This window comes from Schistocerca piceifrons, chromosome 1 (genome assembly GCF_021461385.2).
Source record: "Schistocerca piceifrons isolate TAMUIC-IGC-003096 chromosome 1, iqSchPice1.1, whole genome shotgun sequence".
In the NCBI taxonomy this organism is placed as follows: domain Eukaryota; kingdom Metazoa; phylum Arthropoda; class Insecta; order Orthoptera; family Acrididae; genus Schistocerca; species Schistocerca piceifrons.
In genome coordinates this window covers 1,143,248,423-1,143,266,054 of record NC_060138.1, presented here as the reverse complement: position 1 = coordinate 1,143,266,054, position 17,632 = coordinate 1,143,248,423, and the positions used below count along the sequence as shown (strand labels likewise).

The 17,632-nt window shown below is 38.9% G+C and overlaps 1 protein-coding gene and 1 non-coding gene across 2 annotated transcripts in view; one reads left to right on the top strand and one right to left on the bottom strand.

Annotated features, from left to right (window-relative positions):
* The first annotated feature begins 282 nt into the window (after positions 1-282).
* Positions 283-17,632, top strand: part of LOC124801232 — a 150,464-nt gene continuing 133,114 nt past the window's right edge. Inside the window, exon 1 of the mRNA XM_047263058.1 lies at positions 283-399. Within this exon, the coding sequence (XP_047119014.1) occupies positions 328-399 (72 nt within the window). The 5' untranslated portion in view covers positions 283-327. The remainder of the gene's footprint in view (positions 400-17,632) is intronic.
* On the bottom strand, positions 14,817-14,891 carry Trnal-caa. Its single transcript has one exon. It is a non-coding gene; the product is annotated as a tRNA-Leu (tRNA).

Genomic DNA, 17,632 nt, shown 5'->3' with positions numbered 1-17,632 from the left:
ATATTGATTGGAGAAATTAAAATCGTTTTGTGTTCTGAATATCAAACTTTTGCTGTCATGTGCACAGGTTTGTGATTTCATACCAAAATAAAGAAATATTTCACTTTGGGTAAGTAGGGAACATTTCTCACTCCCTTCCCCTTTCTACTGCATTCCCCCCTCCACCCTCTCTTTCCAAACATTATTATTATGTTAATTAATACAGGAGATTAATTTCAGTTTATTTAGAGGAAAAACATTAATAATCTTTTAATGCAAATATTTTTGTTCTAATAGGATCTGAAAAAACAGCTTAGAAGTACCGACAGAAAAAAATGTGTCATAGCCATGAAGTTGTCGGGTCACTTAACTTCCCTTTGGTGCTCTGAAGAGGCCGCACATCTTATATCATTACTAAAGGTAGTATATTTTTATTACACACACACACACACACACACACACACACACACAGACTCTACTTTTACATCTTTAAAGATGTTTTGATTTGCATGTAAATAAGTTTAAGAAGTTTTCAAAGATGTTCGCTTTTTAAAGTGCATCATCACTGGTACTCTCATAAATAATCAAAGTTCTACTGTAAATAATTAAGGATATATCTTCGATGTCATCTGTGAATGTAATATCCATTATCATCTTGCATGGCTGTTTAGTAAAGATGTTGAAGGTCAGGGGGTAGCTGCTCAACCAAACATACGAGGGGTTAGAGGAGCCAAACAAAATGGTGCACTCCTTTGATAAAGTGGAGAAGAGTCATTTATTTTTTAGAGGTGATAATTGCGTCACTACAACTACCAATCACAGTGGGTTTCCTGCAATGTGGACAGCAGGGTGCTGTGTTGCCTTTTAGAGGGTGATAGGGGAATATGTATAACACTCTTTCAGTGCACTAGGGACGTAACTGTAAGCAAAATGTTTTGAGGAAATAGCATTGGAAAGTTCTTGACACTAGAAAAAGACATATCTTCTGGTAAACCTTCCGGGATGTAAGGTCGTGGTCCATGAAACTCTTCAGCTCCTAACGTTACATCCCGGAAGGTTTACCAGAAGATATGTTATCCGGTCGTGAAAGCCTTCATACTATGACTAGAAAAAGACGTTCTGTGCGTTTTGTTTTGCTATACATAGATAGGAGTTTAACAATATTGTGAAATGGAAAGTGGCTACTCACCATATGTTGGTGATGCTGAGTCGCAGATAGGCACCAGAAGAAGACTGTCACAAATAAGCTTTCGACCAGCAAAGCCTTTGTCAAATACACACACACACACACACACACACACACACACACACACACACACACACACACACACACACACAACTGTTAGAGCTGGATAGTGACAGATGGTGACGTGAGACTGGACATGCATGTAGTTTATGTATCAGCAGATAGAGGACAATATTGGATAGGGGACTGTGATTTTAGTTTCGATTGTGCCCACTAGAGTGCACTAAAGTAATAGAATGTTTTTCATAAACTGTCCTAGTATTTTCATGAAGTGTTATTATGTCTTTTTGTGTATGTAAAATGTTATAAATGTATTTTAGCAGTATGAATGATGCGTGAGTGTCGTTTAAGGTTAATATGAAGATAATTGTTAATGAGTTATGTAGTAGGATTTAGTGTGGGAACATTTCAAAGAAGTATGGATATGGACAAAGGGGATTTTTTTAGAATAGATTTGTAAAGTAAGTTTATTGTAAAGGGAAAGTTAATTCAGGTATAAATAACAATAGCAAATAACTTTATGCATAAGCAAAACTTCAGCATCTTAGATAATTACGTCGGTAAAAAGTGCAATCGTGAGGTTTACTATTTTGCAATTGGTTATGGGTGCAAAGCGTGGATTGACGTGGGAGAATGTTGTTGTGTTATTGGCTGTTGAGTAAACTGACCAATGGTAAAGCAATATTCTTTGCGCGCCTTTCTCTGCTGGTAGAGAAGACAGAGTATTCTAGAGAAGTGTGGGAGCCTAGCCATGAAACAGATTGGACGTGTGTAGTAGTAGTTACGATGGAAATGGTAAGTTGCTGGAGCTAGCAGTGTTTCATACATCAAATGTGTTGTAAAGTGACGGCATAATTATTCCGATGGGTGTGTAGAAATTTCGGAATTTTTAAGTGAATTTTGTGACGAGATAAGACATATATTCTGCGTGGCGTATTGAGCAGGTCGGTGGCTAAAACTGTGACTGCATTTGGTACCGACAGACTTAATATTTGGCGAGCATTATCAATCAAAAACAATCAGTATTTTTGTAGCTATTATGTTTTTGGGAAATGCAACACCATAAACTTGCTAACGTGAGTGAAAGGGATTGTGAGTGACTGTGTTAAGACTAGCACGGGCTTGGCAGTGATACTTGTTCACCTAAGTTTCAGAGTATATTAATTGAGGACAAAATTTTCAACCTTTCATTTCGTGTGAAAACTTTCTCCTGAAACGTAGATTAGTGACTTCAGTTGCAGCCTGGTTCACGTCAAAGTACAGTAGGTTTCGCTTGGCTTGGCTGTGACTCAGCATCTCCGCTATTTGGTGAGTAGCAACTTTCCTTAACATAATGTTGTTATATTCCATCCTGGATTTTCCATTGATAGATATGAGTTTGGTATACATAATATTTGTTACATAAAAAATAATTGTATATGGGTAACAAAAAGTGAAAACTGAAATATTGGTTGGTCCACTACATTTTTGGCAAATTAGTACAGTACAACTTGCATTCAGAATGTTTGATGAAGAGACAGTGCTGCCAGAGATGAGCATTAATACAGTGACTATGAGGATTGATATTAGCAAACTGATTTGCAGATGTAGCCATGTTACAGTAATTGGATTGATAGATTTGGGTGGGGCAGGGGGAGGGGGGGGTACAAACTCCAGAAATGGAATTCAATCTTGTTTCTTCATATTGGTATTAGTGTGTCCATTAGGATACTATAAATCGAAGGCCAAAGCAATTTTTGAACCACCCTTTGCAAAATTAACTTCATTAAATGTAACATTTTGTTTGTTGGAATACTTGTAATACATTGTTTGGGGCCATAGCTGTTTTTTCTTTTATATAAATTTCATTGCATCTTCATGTTTTCATTGTCATGGTTGTGATAGTAAATGCATGTCTCCCCCTCCATGCACATATCGAAATCGGAAGGTGTGTGTTGAAAAATGTCTTATTTTTCTCTGACACCAAAGCCTTCGTGGTAATTATGAATATCCATGGACTAGGAACTTGCGACTGACTTCTTCTAGTATGAAGTCTGGATGAGCAATTGTAGTCCAGTTCTTGAACATTGACAGTTCATGCAGGTCAAGGCACAGATGGGGATTACATTATTGTTGGTTTCAAGCGACGGGGGTCGGTCGGTTGGCGTGGAGCAGTGAGGTAATCTACGCAACGCATAGTTTGGCCGAGTCCTATGACGGCGTCCACGCATGATTGAAGTGTGTGGTGCTGTTCCTATTGCTACGAGGTCTGTGGCTCACCGATCCTAGGCACGAGAGTTGAGTTTTGACTTAATCTACCAGCAAGTCATGACTGTTCACATTGTGTCGTTTGGATTTTGTAGTGGGGCGTTGGGACATTCCTGTGAGCAACAACGTGTGTTTTCAAGTTGGCAATTTTAGCCACCTTCCGGTGGAGTTTAACTGTACTTGGTTATTTTGAATTGAAGTGCACCAGTGGAATCTTCTGCCTTGTGGCCATTAACGTTCTGGTTACCTGCCCTGGCCGTTGATGTAAATTCAGGCAGTGTAGTTTCCTCATCATGTTGTTGCTGTCCAGCATGGTATGTAGTTTGACAGCTCAATGTATAATTGGTTGTGGGCGCCAATACCTTCTACATTGTGCGGCTGGTCCCGGCGGAGGTTTGAGTCCTCCATTGGGCATGGGGTGTGTGTTTCTCCTTAGGGTAATTTTGTTTAAGTAGTGTGTAGCTTAGGGACTGGTGACCTTCGCAGTTAGGTCCCATAAGATTTCACACACACACTCTCCAAGCGACGGGTTTGGGATACACATACACATGCTCTGCACTTGAGGAAGGTGTATATCCAGCAAGTTGCAACTCTTGCTTGAATACGTAAAATTGTCACTTACCATCAGTGTCAGTCATGACAACTCCAACAAATGGAATGAAAATTCACTAAATAATTTGATATAATCAGGTTAATGCTCACACTGGCTATGACATTCACAGCAGAGCACTCGGAACACTACTGAACCATCACTGGCTGTCAGAGAATGTGTGACGTAGGTGTGCAGAACACACTTAAACTTGACAACCATCTTTTGTGACTCCAACTATATATAGACAAAATAAAGCTTGATTGATGTTTCGATTTTGAACAATATACTGACCTGAGTATGAAATATGCCCCTTTCTTTTGTCATTATAATATGGTGTAGCAAGCAATGTGGTTCTCTAGCTGCATTGCATTCTCTCCACATATGCATGATGGCTTGGTTAGGGAACAAGTTGTGGATACTTAGTCATTATATTCACATCTGCCTGTTTTAGTAACAAATACAAGTCATTAGTATCAGTCATTGGGTATATTTCATCAAATCAAATGCAATAAGAATCACATCTGCATCTGCACTCTTCTCTGCTTCAGAATCCTGTTGCAGTTCCATCTGCCCACTATCAGCCTTTCATTAATGTAACTCTCATTCACATTCCCAACTAGTCTACTCATCATAAGTGTCCGCTGCTCAGTTTTCATCTTGTAGATGCCACATTTCATGCAAGTATCACTTATAAGAGAGTGAAGAGAGAGATTAAAGACTGTATTGAAAATATTACAGAACATGTAATAGAAGACAAGGTGACTATGTTCATCCTCGCACAAATGATATGACTTCCCTAGTATCAGATACGGTGACAAAATTTCTGGTTCCCAGGTTTATTTCTTGTACAATGTGACTGGTGTGATAGGAAACGTTGTGTGAATTCCTAAATTTCTTCCATCAGTGTTTTATTTTCATCAGCACATTCGCCTCTGTTATTCACATATAGGGACGGCTAAGTAATTTTATGTGCAAGAACTCTTGAAATTTGTTCATACAAGATTTGTAACATGTATGTAAAGAATAGATTACACCTCATATATACACTCTAGGGAATGAGACTTTGGATCGTGTGCATGATATATCAGAGTTTGTATTACTGTTCCCTTTGGAATAAGGCTACAAGATAATAACACTTCCCATCCCAAACAGGTTCAAAATGCACTGCTCCATATTTGATGGCTTTGGTTTCTGACTGATATGCATTCCTTGTTGATACATATTGTTTCTTGTTGCTTAAGTACAAGTCTATTCACTCACATGTTTGCCCTCGAATACTATAGTTTTACAATTTCTTGTCAGTATTTCATGGTTACTAGTGCTGAATGCTTTGGAGAGCTCCATAAAAATTGTAGATACAGTTTGTTTCATCTTAAGACTGTATAATATATTCCATTGGACTGGCAGTCACTAATTGCATAGATGTACTTTTTCTGAAACCATGCTATGATGCTATAAGAATGCTATATCTGTCCAGATAATCAACTAATCTATTATGCGTAAGCATTTCTGGGTTTGTTGAGAAATCTGATATCAGTGAAACTGACCTTTAGTTGCTGGATTCTTCCTTATGCCCTGTCTTGTACACTTGTACAACCCTGCATATTTTCAATTTTTCTGGAAAAATTCCATCACTGAAAGAGCTGTTTTCTGCGTCCAGCAATGGTGAGATTATTTGCTCACTTACTTGCTTTATTATATGATTTGATATTTCCTTATCACCAGCTGATTTCTTGGACATCAGTTTTTGTGTAGTTTTCCTCAGTTTATCTTCTGTGATTGGTTTCAAGAACATGGATCTGTCCGATTGTTTTGATAACTTTACATAGCAACTGTCTTTTGTGGACTATTTCTTTCCAATTTAAAGTTCTCTACCACATTCATATAGTTATCAGCAAGTATGAGTGAGTGTGTTAGCTATTTCTCTAACATCTGCAACCACTGTGTTGTCTACTTCCATTGATCTGATAGCTCTTTCTTTGTTTGAACCAGCTTTTTCCTTCCTTTAACCATTAATTGTATTCCAAGCTGCCTTTACCTTGTTTTTTGAGTTAATTATAGTGGCATTAATTGCTCTTGCTTTTGCCTCTGTTAATTTTTCTCTTTAGTGGCATTTTATAATTTTCAGCTTCACTCCTTTGTCTTAGATGCTGCAGCTTTTTGCTGGTAAGCCATTTGTCTGATACTACAGCTTTTCTGATCTCTCTATTTTGGGGAATGCTACAGTAAAATGGTGTTTAATTGTTGTAATAAATGACATAGATACAGGAAGTGGAATGATAATTATGTGTGACAGCTGTAAAAAGGTTTGTGAAAAGCAATGTGACCATTCAGAAAATGAAACTATAAAAGGAAATTTCACTGCAGGCTCTAGGTTGGTTCCAAGACGTGAAAGTGTTGTAGTGAACATTGAAGAAACATAACAGTTCACTGTTTGTGCAATGTAACTTAGTGTTTTATGCTGGGAGCAGCTGTAAGCTGTTTTAGAAGGGGATTTACTACTGGTAGCTGAAATTTGTTGAAAAACTCACTTGTCAGAATCTTTCTGCTCACTCCTTTTGCCAAGCACATATTCTTCTGCAACTTTATGTTCTATGCCTTGGCCCTACTATATTGTTCCAATCTCCATGGCTATTAGATTGTCATCATCATCGTCTTCAGTCTGAAAAATGGTTTAATTTATTTCTTCACACTAGTCTAACCTATGTAAGTCTTTTCATCTCTGCCCAACTTCTGCAAGGTGTGTTCATTTGAACATGCTTAACTGTATTCAATCCTTCGTCTCCCTGTACAATTTATGCTCTCCACAATGCCCTCCATTACCAAATTAACTTTTCTTTGATGCTGCAGGATGTATTCTACCAACTTACCCCCTCTTTTAGTTAAGTTATGCCATAAATTTCTTTCCTCCCTGGTTCGATTCAGCATCTCTTCATCAATTATCTAATGCACCCATCTAATCTTCAGTATTCTTGTGTTACACTGTGTTTCAAAAGTTCTGTTCTCTTCTTGTCTGTACTATTTAATCCTCAATATTAACTTCCGTATAAGACTATGCACCAGACAAATACTTCAAGAAAAGTCTTCTTTGCATCTAAACTTATATTTTATGTTCACAGTTCTCTTTCTCAGAAATGCTGTTCCTGTCATTGCCAGTATCCACTTAAAGCCCCTTTATTTCTGCCATCATCAGTTATTTTGCTGTCTCAGTGGTATAACTTGTCTACTAACTTCAGTATCACATTTCCCATCCAGTGCTACCAAAATCATGTGACTTAATAGGCTTAGGGCCCTTGTCCGTGACAAGAATATACGCCGGCCGCCAGTCCGGCAGATTTGCCGGGTTTGTAGTGACACATTGTTTCTTATGAGGACTTGTCCATGGGACGACATGGCAAAACAACTGGCCCGGCTGCCGGATTCACCTCCGGTTGCCCACTGCAAAGCCAGCAGCTGGACAGTGTGCCGGGTTCTCAGTTAGACATGTTGGAACATGTCTGCGTGTCCTCAAGCCGGCAGCTTGCCGGGTGCCGGGAGAGTTTAGTCGTGCCTGGAGCCGTCAAACATGGTACCTGTTGAGTTTCAAGATGAATGCTGAACTGAATATTGATTGTGAAGTTTTGATTGCGTTGGTGGAGGAATGGCCAGTCCTGTGGGATAAGACACCAAAAATATAAGGATAGACGACTGACTTTGGGAGCGTGGAAGGATGTGTGTACACTATTAAAGAAGATTTTAAAATACTTGGAGATAAGGAAAGAAATGATGTAGGTATGTGGTTTAACTTCATCTCAAATTATTTTGTTTCATTTTCATTACACACCACATTCCTTCTCTCTATACTATTGTTTGTTTCACATAAAATATGAATACATTAGACGAACTTATCTTTCCATGGAATTTTCCCATTTTCAGAAACAAAGTAATTAGCAAACTGATTTCTGATAGTGTTCGCTGACACACCACCTCGTACTGCTTGTGTACATGGCAGTTCTCGCAGAGTCCACATCTATAGTCTTATCTGCACACAGAGTATTAAGACCCTCTTCTTTATGGATGAAATTTTGTAGAACAGTACAAGCCTTCACTATGTCAGTCGCAAAATCAGTGGAGACATTTAAAATGTCGGTGAAAAATCCTCTATTTATTGGCCATTGTGCCGAAACCACACTCTACAAATTGTCTTGCTTTGCTTAAGCGATAGTTAAAAATACGCTTAATGATATCAAGATTTCACTCACCATAGGGATGAAGTAAATTATTATGCAATGCAAACGCTTCATCTGCAACGAAAACATAAGGCAATTCCCCTGGAATATTTTGGAATACCCTAGGAGGAGGTAGGTTTAGTGTGTGCAGTGTCACTGCAAGCATTTCAGTAGGAGATATGCAGTTTCGCATACTGGTGTCCTCATGTTGCAAATGAGTTTGTAAAATTGACAGTAATTTGTCAAACGTTGTTTTTGACATCCTGTAAAAATTAAAGTGCTTTCTGTTGTCCTGTCATAGTTTTTCATCTAGCATACTGAAGGCACCAAATTTAATCGATCTTGTGGCACAGGATGCACCCAATACTTCCTACGATGACACTGTTTCTTTTTGTAAAAATAATATAGTGCAACAAGAGTGCAAAGGTCACTGTTATCCATCCCACTGCTCCGTTGCACACAACTCGACTACAGTATTTCCGGCGCCGTCTCCGTGGACGAGGGCGTCTGGTTTTCTATCAACCGGCAGAAATGCCAGTCTGGCGAATATCCTTGTCATGGACAAGGGGCCTTACACTCCATTACGGTTGCTTTACTTTTATTCTCGTTCACCTATCCAATATGTTCAACTGCTCTTCCAAGCCCTTCGTCGTCTCTAACAGAATCACAAGATGTGATGCAAACCTTAACGTTTTTGTTCTGTCTCATTCAGCTTAAATGCTTTCTTTCTATTTTCTCCTTATTTTTTCAAGGGTGGGGTGGGGGGTCAGCATCTTTGGTATCGTCTGTAATCATGGATGGTACTATGCCTGACCTGGGGTTGCATATTTTGACCAAAGGTGATAGTGGGGGATGACCAAATAGCATGACTTAGCAACAAGCAAAAGTTGCTGTCAGTTGCTGTGAATATATCTGAACCAACGACAGATAACTTGTGTGGTAGGACTACTGACAATTTTTAAATTTATCTGCCATAGGACCTTGTCCAACTGGCGGAGAACTCTATGACAGTGGGTATTAGATGCACTGGATGCAGGGGGCTCAAATAATAGCTCACATTGGCACAAATGATGCTTGCCAACCTGCGTTCAGCAGACATACTCTGTTCTTATATATAGCTGGCATGAAGTTGTGAACACAGCTAGACTCCTACCCAGGGTGGAAGCACAGCTTGTTATTTGCAACACTGGCCTCGGATCAAATTGCAGTCGTATGGTTTTGGGACAAGTGGAAGGCTTAAATCAAAGATTAGATTATTTTACGTGGATTTTAGACTTCTGCTACCAGCTGATTGCTGCTTGGTTAAAACCTCATACAACTATATCCAAGTTTTGTCTTCTATTGTAAAGGGATTTTGTGTCTCCTCAGTGGTTTTATTTTTACATTAACAATCCAAGTTTAAACATGAATGTTTATAAAGCAGTCATATTTGCATATGATACTTCAATTCTGTTAAAAGGGGAAAACAAGGAAGGATTGCAGCAGTTGGTAAAAACTGTTATGAAATAGCTTAGCAACCAGACACAGAATAATCAGCTGCTAATAAATAATAATAAAAAAACTGAAACACTAAGATTTTACAATGCTCTGAACCATCAATCATACATCCCATTTCTCTCTATCACAATGAACCACACAGCAACAATACAGAAACCAAAGATTATGGCTGCAAAGGATTTTAAGGTGGAACAAAGTTGTGGTATATCTTAACAGAAAATTGAATAAGACCTGCAACCTTCTTCCATTACTAAAATCCTGAGATAACATTAAAGATTGCATATTGTGTCTACATTCTGTCTTACCTTAACTATGGGGTCATATTTTGGAGAAACTCGCAGCTACCAGCATATTCAAACTGCAAAGAAGGACAGTTAGATCCATACTTGGATGCAAACCTAGAGATTCATCGAAAACTCAGTTTAAGATCTTTGAAGTTCCTTCCTATCTAGATTATGAAAACCCTTACATTCTTTAAAAATAAATATAATATGGAAGTACAGTAGACTGTAAAAAACTGTGTAATTCATTACCACTTTGCCAGACATTGAATACATATGACCCAAACCAGCTCATCCCCTTGCCAAAACAGTACTTCCCAAATGGGAGTTAAACTTTGGCAATCTGTCAAAAACTTATAAGCAAATACTGAGGTCAAAACCTTTGGATAATCTTTAAAGTCACATTTTCAGCATCACTGGTTTTATTCCATTAAAGAATATTTAAATGTATGGAGCATATTATATAAATATTTAAATGAAAACATTCAAATATCAGCCAGTGCAGTCCCCAACAATCAGTGTTTCCTTTTCACCTCGTATGGTAAGTCTCCCCTCACCTAGGGATCTGGGCGATTTTTCTGAACTCGACCTCTTTCCCTAAACTTGACCAGTCCTTTCCTTCGCATCTTTTCCTTCCCCTTCAACACTTCTGCAAGAAGAAAGAGCCACTGGCTCCTAAAACTTGCAAACTGTAATACCTTTTGTGACACTTGGTGAGTAGATTTTTTATCTGTTCAGTTACATTATATTTTCAAAAATTGATTATTATCATTATATGTAAAGTGTATTATTTGAATATTTAAATGTATGAATTTGTAATTTTAAATATGTATTTGTAGAAATCACTTTTGCCTACATACATGTAAATTGAGTTGCCCAGTGTCTTACGTTAAAGCTACTTTTGTAGACTAGATCAATAAAAATTCAGTACAGAAAATTTTTCCTTCTGATTTGGGTGTGCCACTCGATCACTCAATGCTTCTGTTGTTTAGTGAGTGGTCTCCATTACTCCTAAATTATTTACATTCTACCAGAATTTTTCTTACTACATTTCCCTACTTCAATTTGTGATGAAGCAAGCTGGGATAATTTTACTTCCCCTCTTGTTTTGCCATCTGCCTCCTTTAAATTCATTTTGTTATTAACTAATTACTATTAACATATGTGAGTATAATTGGCATTTTCATAAAAGAGAAAGATTGGCCCTCAGTTTTAAAGAATATAACACCAGATCTAATTTTGTGCTTAATTTTATGTATGTAATTGATTTTCTAATTTATTTTGACTATTCCTAGTTAGTATCCTTTGTTATAGGATGAAATCAGTAATTGTTTCATAACTTAAATTCTATTGTTGATATATAAACAAATATAAATTCTGTACTAATTATAAACATTTGGAGGAACAACTAAATAGTATTCTTAAAGGATCTGTTTGGCTCTATTTGAAAACATGTTAGCAAAGCCAGCCCTTACTTAATTCCAAAGTAATTACCAGTTTTATCAAAAGTATTGTTTGTGTAATGACATATGTTATTTTTAATCATTTAAACAAATAATTCTGCCTAAACCTTGTAGTAGAAGAAACTGTTAAAAGGAATGAATTTTTCAATGTATTCAGTTAATTTAATGAGTTGAGTTTTAATTGTAATTTCTGTAAAATTTAACTTCGAACAATGTGTAGTTTCAGTACCTATTATTGTGAGGATATGTAAGGGCCCGATTTTTGATCACAAGACAGTCAGTCAATGGCATAGTTTCAGACGAAGAACCTGTAGTGGTTAGATCAACAACAATGCATCTGTGAAATAATTTAAAACAATTAGGCCATGTGTTAAAACAATGACAGTGTTTGCTCCATACGTACCTTTCTATTCTTCAAGACCTATGAACTTTGTGGTTAGGTTTTTACTGCTCGTAGATGTTCAACAGTAAACTATTGTAGCAATATGTGGAGGTTTGCCTGTAAACTATTAACGAGGCTTATGGAAAGTAAAAACAATAGTGCACTGGCAATATATAACTGTGTATTATGAGGGGGTTGTGAACAGTGAAAGTAAACTATGTGAAAAGCAACTGTGCACCTGTCGGCTACATTATTTAAAGTAGTTAATGTTGTACTTCCACACCCCATTTTTCAGCCAGTATCACAACTCAGTACATCGACACCGAGGACAACAAATGGAGGGGAAAAAAAAGAAAAAGAAAAAAAAGGGGGGGTGAACAGTCACAAATTGACTTGAGCTTCTTATTGAGCAGAATCCATTGGGGACATGTCTTTTCTAAGTTAAATGTTCATGCAAAACCAAAGTACTGCTTCTTCAGTATGCCTAAGGATGAACCTAACTCTTCGTGAGACACATGCAGATATCTTCAGTCACGTTGTGCACAGGATTGATGTTTTTTGGAGGTATGTCACTGCTGGAAACACAACCATGTTGTAATTCTGCAAGCCAACAGTAAACAGCCTTTGCTAAGTGTGGCTGATAGACAAACAGTTTGACGTAGAAATTGTAGTTGTGGAGTTAGACCTTTATAAAAACAGTAAAACATCACACTACAAAAATCTTCAAATGAAATTTCCATTGTTTTGCAAGAGTAATGTTTTAAATGCTCATAGTTGACAAACGGCTTGGCCTATTTCTCCGTTGCCATCGTTTTAACAGCAACAAATGACCAATTTTAAAAGAATAACAAAGTCCCATCTTAATAGCACTATGTCCGCCCCAGTAGCTGAGTGGTCAGCGTGACGGATTGCCGTCCTCTGGGCCCGGGTTCGATTCCCGGCTGGGTCGGAGATTTTCTCCGCTCAGGGACTGGGTGTTGTGTTGTGTTCATCATCATTTCATCCCCATCCGGCGTGCAGGTCGCCCAATGTGGCGCCGAATGTAATACGACCTGCGATATGGCGGCCGGACCTGCCCCGCGAGGGGCCTCCCGGCCAATGACGCCAAACGCTCATTTCCATTTCCATAGCACTATCTAGGAGCTGTTCATAAAAACTTAAAAATTGATCATTGCAACAAGTAGAGTCTCTTGTATATCTTTTTTAACTATATACAATTGTAGTAGTACACCAATTACTAATCCAAGCAGTTGGGGACAAACATCGTGCTGCAAGGTGCGCAAACTACGGATAACACAATGCAACAGACTGGTAGGTCACAAAAACATTGTTTTCAAAAATGTAGTAGTTCTTGATGCATTTCTACTTCTTGAATTCTAAATTGATACTCAAGGCATCATATATCCACAGTTTTTGCACAAATTGCATACATTTGCAATAATGATAATATACACAAAAACACCATATGAAGCTCAGAAGTGCCACATTGATTTCAACTGTAGAATGCAGAACTGCCTTTAAGGTAGCTTGCCTGTGAACACCTGGAAAAATACTAACAGTTTTCATGAAGTTGACAGGACTCTAACTAAAAAAGTTTAACTCTTAGTAGGATAAAAATTGTAGAACATTAGCAATTTTTCTTGCTGAACTTTCTGACATGTAGTTAATCACGGTTTGTTCTTGTATTGACTTCATTACTGTTTTTTGTGAAGATCAGTAAGTTACATGTTTTATTTATGGGAAACTTTGAATCTGTGCACTCGCTATCTATCTTGCTTAGATGCTTGTAGCATTACTTTACATATTAACAACCAGTTAGACCAGTTGATTCGTCAGGAAAATTTCAAATTTTACTTCAAATTTTACAACAACATGTTTATCTAAAAAGTAGACTACAATTATGTCATTTCAGTTACATGTTTTTGTTCTTAATTAATCATTATGTAGACAGAATGAGATTTTCACTCTGCAGCGGAGTGTGCGCTGATATGAAACTTCCTGGCAGATTAAAACTGTGTGCCCGACCGAGACTCGAACTCGGGACCTTTGCCTTTCGCGGGCAAGTGCTCTACCAACTGACCTACCGAAGCACGACTCACGCCCGGTACCCACAGCCTTACTTCTGCCAGTACCTCGTCTCCTACCTTCCAAACTTTACAGAAGCTCTTCTGCGAACCTTGCAGAACTAGCACTCCTGAAAGAATGGATATCGCGGAGACATGGCTTAGCCACAGCCTGGGGGATGTTTCCAGAATGAGATTTTCACTCTGCAGCGGAGTGTGCGCTGATATGAAACTTCTTGGCAGATTAAAACTGTGTGCCCGACCGAGACTCGAACTCGGGACCTTTGCCTTTCGCGGGCAAGTGCTCTACCAACTGAGCTACCGAAGCACGACTCACGCCCGGTACCCACAGCCTTACTTCTGCCAGTACCTCATCTCCTACCTTCCAAACTTTACAGAAGCTCTTCTGCGAAACCTTGCAGAACTAGCACTCCTAAAAGAATGGATATCGCGGAGACATGGCTTAGCCACAGCCTTGGGGATGTTTCCAGAATGAGATTTTCACTCTGCAGCGGAGTGTGCGCTGATATGAAACTTCCTGGCAGATTAAAACTGTGTGCGCGACTGAGACTCGAACTCGGGACCTTTGCCTTTCGCGGGCAAGTGCTCTACCAACTGAGCTACCGAAGCACGACTCACGCCCGGTACCCACAGCCTTACTTCTGCCAGTACCTCGTCTCCTACCTTCCAAACTTTACAGAAGCTCTTCTGCGAAACCTTGCAGAACTAGCACTCCTGAAAGAATGGATATCGCGGAGACATGGCTTAGCCACAGCCTGGGTGATGTTTCCAGAATGAGATTTTCACTCAGCAGCGGAGTGTGCGCTGATATGAAACTTCCTGGCAGATTAAAACTGTGTGCCCGACCGAGACTCGAACTCGGGACCTTTGCCTTTTGCGGGCAAGTGCTCTACCAACTGAGCTACCGAAGCACGACTCACGCCCGGTACCCACAGCCTTACTTCTGCCAGTACCTCGTCTCCTACCTTCCAAACTTTACAGAAGCTCTTCTGCGAACCTTGCAGAACTAGCACTCCTGAAAGAATGGATATCGCGGAGACATGGCTTAGCCAGCTCTTCTGCGAACCTTACAGAACTAGCACTCCTGAAAGAATGGATATTGCGGAGACATGGCTTAGCCAGAAGAGCTTCTGTAAAGTTTGGAAGGTAGGAGACGAGGTACTGGCAGAAGTAAGGCTGTGGGTACCGGGCGTGAGTCGTGCTTCGGTAGCTCAGTTGGTAGAACACTTGCCCGCGAAAGGCAAAGGTCCCGAGTTCGAGTCTCGGTCGGGCACACAGTTTTAATCTGCCAGGAAGTTTCAATCATTATGTAGTTTTTTTTCCTGTAGATAGTACGTTAATACCTGTAGTCTACTTTACTCCAAATAGTATCTGGAAACATACCAAAAACTTTCATACCTCTGGTCAAATTTGTGGAAGTCAGTAATTCTTGTGGGTGAGGGACAGCAATGGATGATATAAATAAATAAAATGAACCACCACAGCTATATCATTAAAAAAAATATGTAGCTGCAACGCTTATGTCTAATAGCCGAATTAATACAGAAATAATATATTAAACAATCACTAAACCATAGGTGGACTAACAACAGTTACACTGTGACTGTCAAACACATGAATTCCACCTCCCCCCTCCCTCCCACCAGTGTGTCCTGTTGTACATACAACTGATCTTTTCTACGTGCCATGTATGGTAAGAGTTCGAGGGACACCGGATAGTGTTCTATACTTTGGTCCCTATTGCTGAAACAATGTCTGTGTACTGTTCCAAGTATGTTGACCATGACACTGTTTAACTAATTTTACCGAGGATATTTTTGTTAAATGAGTATGAGGTGCATGAAGATGGTCTTTACACATTTGTTTTTCATTTTATTACCATTATGTGTTTGTGTTTATTACATGTTGACAAAATAGTGCATATGTCACTCATGATTCCAGGGTTCACAATTGCCAGTGGGTTTTATATTTACCAGAAGTTTTTGATCAGTTTGTTACTTTTGTTTCGTGGAGGTCATTTGTCCCAAAAATTGTATTTACACATGCTGTTGCATATTTATACTTGGCTTGCGATTAGCATGCTGTCTTGGTTCCTTGATGTTATCTTTTATTGCTTACATAACTTTTATGACCTTCTACAATAACTTTTATGACCTATTACATATGTTTTTGTGCAAATTAATGTATATGTTTTCAGTTGCACAATTTAAAGTGAGCCAGATGTTATCTTTTGAATGTTCTACCATCCTTTGTTGCGCGTGCACGAGGACATTGTAATCAATGGCATTTGTCACTTTTTCCACTCATGCAGTGTCATGTGGTACCATGTTCACTCTTTCTACATGCGAAAGTGCATCAGCTGGAACATTTAGCTTCTCTTCCACATACACAATGCTGGTTGTGAACTTTCTGATGTAATGTAAGTGGCTGCTGCCTAGGTGAGTGTCGGCTGTCTAGATCATGTTTTGTCCGGCTTTGCCTTAAAGGTGTAGGTAAGCAGCTTATAATTCATATAATGGTGAACTGTCACCTATCTAATATCTGTCTGAATTTTTTGACTGCAGTGTAAGGGGCTTACAGCTCACAGTCATATGTTGGCCAACATTGCTGAGATGGTGACAACTTGTGTTTTTCGAGTGAAATGGACTGCCAGTACTTATCAATTTCAGTGTGTATACACCCCGGGACAACTGGGAAATCTGAGAACAAGCCAGGAATTTTTTCACCCAGGAGAAATTCGGGAAAAGCCTGTGAATTTCTTTGAATTCTGAGAATTTTTCATTACTTTAGTTTTCAGTTAAGTTTTTGTAATTTTGATTGGTAAGAACAGATATTTTGATTGGTAAGAACAGATATTCTGACAAAAATATTTACTTTGGCCCACTACTGTAGAATAATAGTGCAGCAATGAAACATAAACAACAGAAACACAAAAGTAAAACTTTAGTTGCAAAGGAAATGCGCCATTTACAACAACAAAACACAGTGCACACACAGGCATCTACTGACAGCAAAATGTGTCAAACATTATGCAATATTTCGTAACAGCAAATTACTATAGATTTGTTTTCCTCCTGTGCCTCATTTCAATAAGGGTGACATCATAATTGTTTACATTTCTAACAGCTTGTGGGAAAATATTGCTAATGGTGGTTTCAGAAGATTACTTTCAATGTAAATTTCCTTGTACACAAGGTGAATTATGTTAGTGTGATGTGAGAATGTGCAACGAATTTCTTAAATCATTCAAAACACTAAGAAAAATTTCGGGCCTAGAAGACCAGCCATTTATGCCATTATTTAAAATTTTACTGGCGCATTTGTGTTTGATATACACTCCTGGAAATTGAAATAAGAACACCGTGAATTCATTGTCCCAGGAAGGGGAAACTTTATTGACACATTCCTGGGGTCAGATACATCACATGATCACACTGACAGAACCACAGGCACATAGACACAGGCAACAGAGCATGCACAATGTCGGCACTAGTACAGTGTATATCCACCTTTCGCAGCAATGCAGGCTGCTATTCTCCCATGGAGACGATCGTAGAGATGCTGGATGTAGTCCTGTGGAACGGCTTGCCATGCCATTTCCACCTGGCGCCTCAGTTGGACCAGCGTTCGTGCTGGACGTGCAGACCGCGTGA